At 60.0% G+C, this 2,500-nt stretch overlaps 1 protein-coding gene across 1 annotated transcript in view; it reads left to right on the top strand.

The window, feature by feature from the left end:
• LOC138614624 (cadherin EGF LAG seven-pass G-type receptor 2-like) overlaps positions 1–2,320 on the top strand; it is a 3,983-nt gene extending 1,663 nt beyond the window's left edge. Inside the window, exon 1 of the mRNA XM_069688159.1 lies at positions 1–2,320. This exon is cut by the window's left edge and continues 1,663 nt beyond it. Within this exon, the coding sequence (XP_069544260.1) occupies positions 1–2,299 (2,299 nt within the window). The 3' untranslated portion in view covers positions 2,300–2,320.
• Positions 2,321–2,500: the final 180 nt, after the last annotated feature.

Genomic DNA, 2,500 nt, shown 5'->3' with positions numbered 1-2,500 from the left:
GGAGGTGGAGGCCTACATGCTGTTAGTGCAGGCCAACGATCAGGGTCGTGACCCCGGGCCGCGCAGCGCCACCGCCACCGTTCACATCGTGGTGGAGGACGACAACGACAACGCCCCGCAGTTCAGCGAGAAACGTTACGTGGTCCAGGTGCCGGAGGACAGGACCCCCAACACGGAGATCCTACAGGTCACCGCCACCGACCGGGACCGAGGGAGCAACGCCGTCGTGCACTTCAGCATCATGAGCGGGAACACCCGCGGCCAGTTCTACATCGACGCACAGACGGGTCAGATGGACCTGGTGAGCCACCTGGACTACGAGGCCAACAAAGAGTACACGCTGAGGATCCGAGCTCAGGACGGGGGACGCCCTCCGCTGTCCAACATCAGCGGCCTGGTCACCGTGCAGGTGCTGGACGTCAACGACAACGCGCCCATCTTCGTCAGCACCCCGTTCCAGGCCACGGTTCTGGAGAACGTGCCGCTGGGTTACTCCATCCTCCACATCCAGGCGGTGGACGCAGACTCTGCGGAGAACTCCCGGCTGGAGTACCGCCTCACGGAGACCACGCCCAACTTCCCCTTCAGCATCAACAACAGCACGGGCTGGATCGTGGTGGCGGCCGAGCTGGACAGAGAGAGCGTCGACTTCTACAACTTTGGCGTGGAGGCCCGAGACCACGGCTACCCGGTGATGTCGTCCTCCGCCAGCATCAGCATGACCATCCTGGACGTGAACGACAACAACCCCGAGTTCACTCAGAAGGCCTATTACATGCGGCTGAACGAGGACGCGGCCGTGGGGACCAGCGTGGTGACGGTGTCCGCCGTGGACCAGGACATCAACAGCGTGGTGACCTACCAGATATCCAGCGGGAACACCCGCAACAGGTTCTCCATCACCAGTCAGAGCGGCGGCGGCCTCATTACTCTGGCGCTGCCGCTGGACTACAAACTGGAGCGTCAGTACGTCCTCACCGTCACCGCCAGCGACGGCACGCGCTTCGACACCGCCAAGGTGTTCGTGAACGTCACGGACGCCAACACGCACCGGCCCGTGTTCCAGAGCTCCCACTACACCGTCAACATCAACGAGGACCGGCCGGTGGGCACCACGGTGGTCGTGATCAGCGCCACCGACGAGGACACGGGTGAGAACGCTCGCATCACCTACTTCATGGACGACAGCATCCCTCAGTTCGACATTGACTCCGACTCCGGCGCCGTCACCACTCAGATGGAGCTGGACTACGAGGACCAGGTGTCCTACACGCTCGCCATCACGGCGCGGGATAACGGCATCCCGCAGAAGTCCGACACCACCTACCTGGAGATCCTGGTGAACGACGTGAACGACAACTCGCCCCGCTTCCTCAGAGACCACTACGTGGGCTCCGTGATGGAGGACGTACCCGTGTTCACCAGCGTGGTCCAGGTGTCCGCCACTGACCGAGACTCCGGGCTCAACGGACGGGTGTTCTACACCTTCCAGGGCGGAGAGGACGGCGACGGGGACTTCATCATCGAGTCCACGTCGGGCATCGTTCGCTCGCTGCGCCGACTGGACAGAGAGAACGTGCCTGTGTACGGCCTGCAGGCCTTCGCCGTGGATAAAGGTGTTCCCGCCCTGAAAACACCCGTCAACATTCAGGTGACCATCCTGGACGTGAACGACAACCCTCCCGTGTTCGAGAAGGATGAGTTTGACATTCTGGTGGAGGAGAACAGCCCCATCGGCCTGGTGGTGGCTCTGATCTCCGCCACGGATCCGGACGAAGGCAGCAACGCTCAGATCATGTACCAGATCGTGGAAGGGAACATCCCAGAGGTCTTCCAGCTGGACATCTTCTCCGGCGAGCTCACCGCGCTGATAGACCTGGACTACGAGACCAGGTCCGAGTATGTCATCGTGGTCCAGGCCACCTCGGCGCCGCTGGTCAGCCGGGCCACGGTCCACATCAAGCTGGTGGACAAGAACGACAATGTGCCGGTGCTGAAGAACTTCCAGATCATCTTCAACAACTACGTGACAGAGCGATCGAGCAGCTTCCCCACCGGAGTGATCGGACGCATCCCGGCCGCCGACCCCGACGTCTCCGACCAGCTGCACTACAGCTTCGAGGTGGGGAACGAGCTGAACCTGGTCCTCCTGAACCAGAGCACCGGGGACATCCAGCTGAGCCGGGCCCTGGACAACAACCGGCCCCTGGAGGCCTCCATGAGGATCTCCGTGTCCGGTGAGTCCGTCTGTCTCACATCAACACGTTCTATCTCCATCCTCTCGTCACCGCACCGATAATAGAGGTGATGATGACTTAAGTATGTCTTTCTTGGCTTTATTATTCCACTGTGATTTCTCTACAATAGAAATATTCATGAAGGATTATTAATATTCACTGCAGGATATTAAAAAAACTAAGTCTCTCCTGCCGCTGCCAGCTCACAGAGGCGTTTATCGGCTGTTAAATCCTTCTTATTCTTGGTTTAAGCTTTCATTCAG

The sequence above is a fragment of the Brachyistius frenatus genome, unplaced genomic scaffold (genome assembly GCF_029030835.1).
Source record: "Brachyistius frenatus isolate BFR_SWC_R1_liver_20210118 unplaced genomic scaffold, ASM2903083v1 Contig_535, whole genome shotgun sequence".
NCBI classification, from domain to species: domain Eukaryota; kingdom Metazoa; phylum Chordata; class Actinopteri; family Embiotocidae; genus Brachyistius; species Brachyistius frenatus.
Note: the sequence above shows the minus strand (reverse complement) of the source record. Positions and strands in the feature narration are given on the sequence as shown.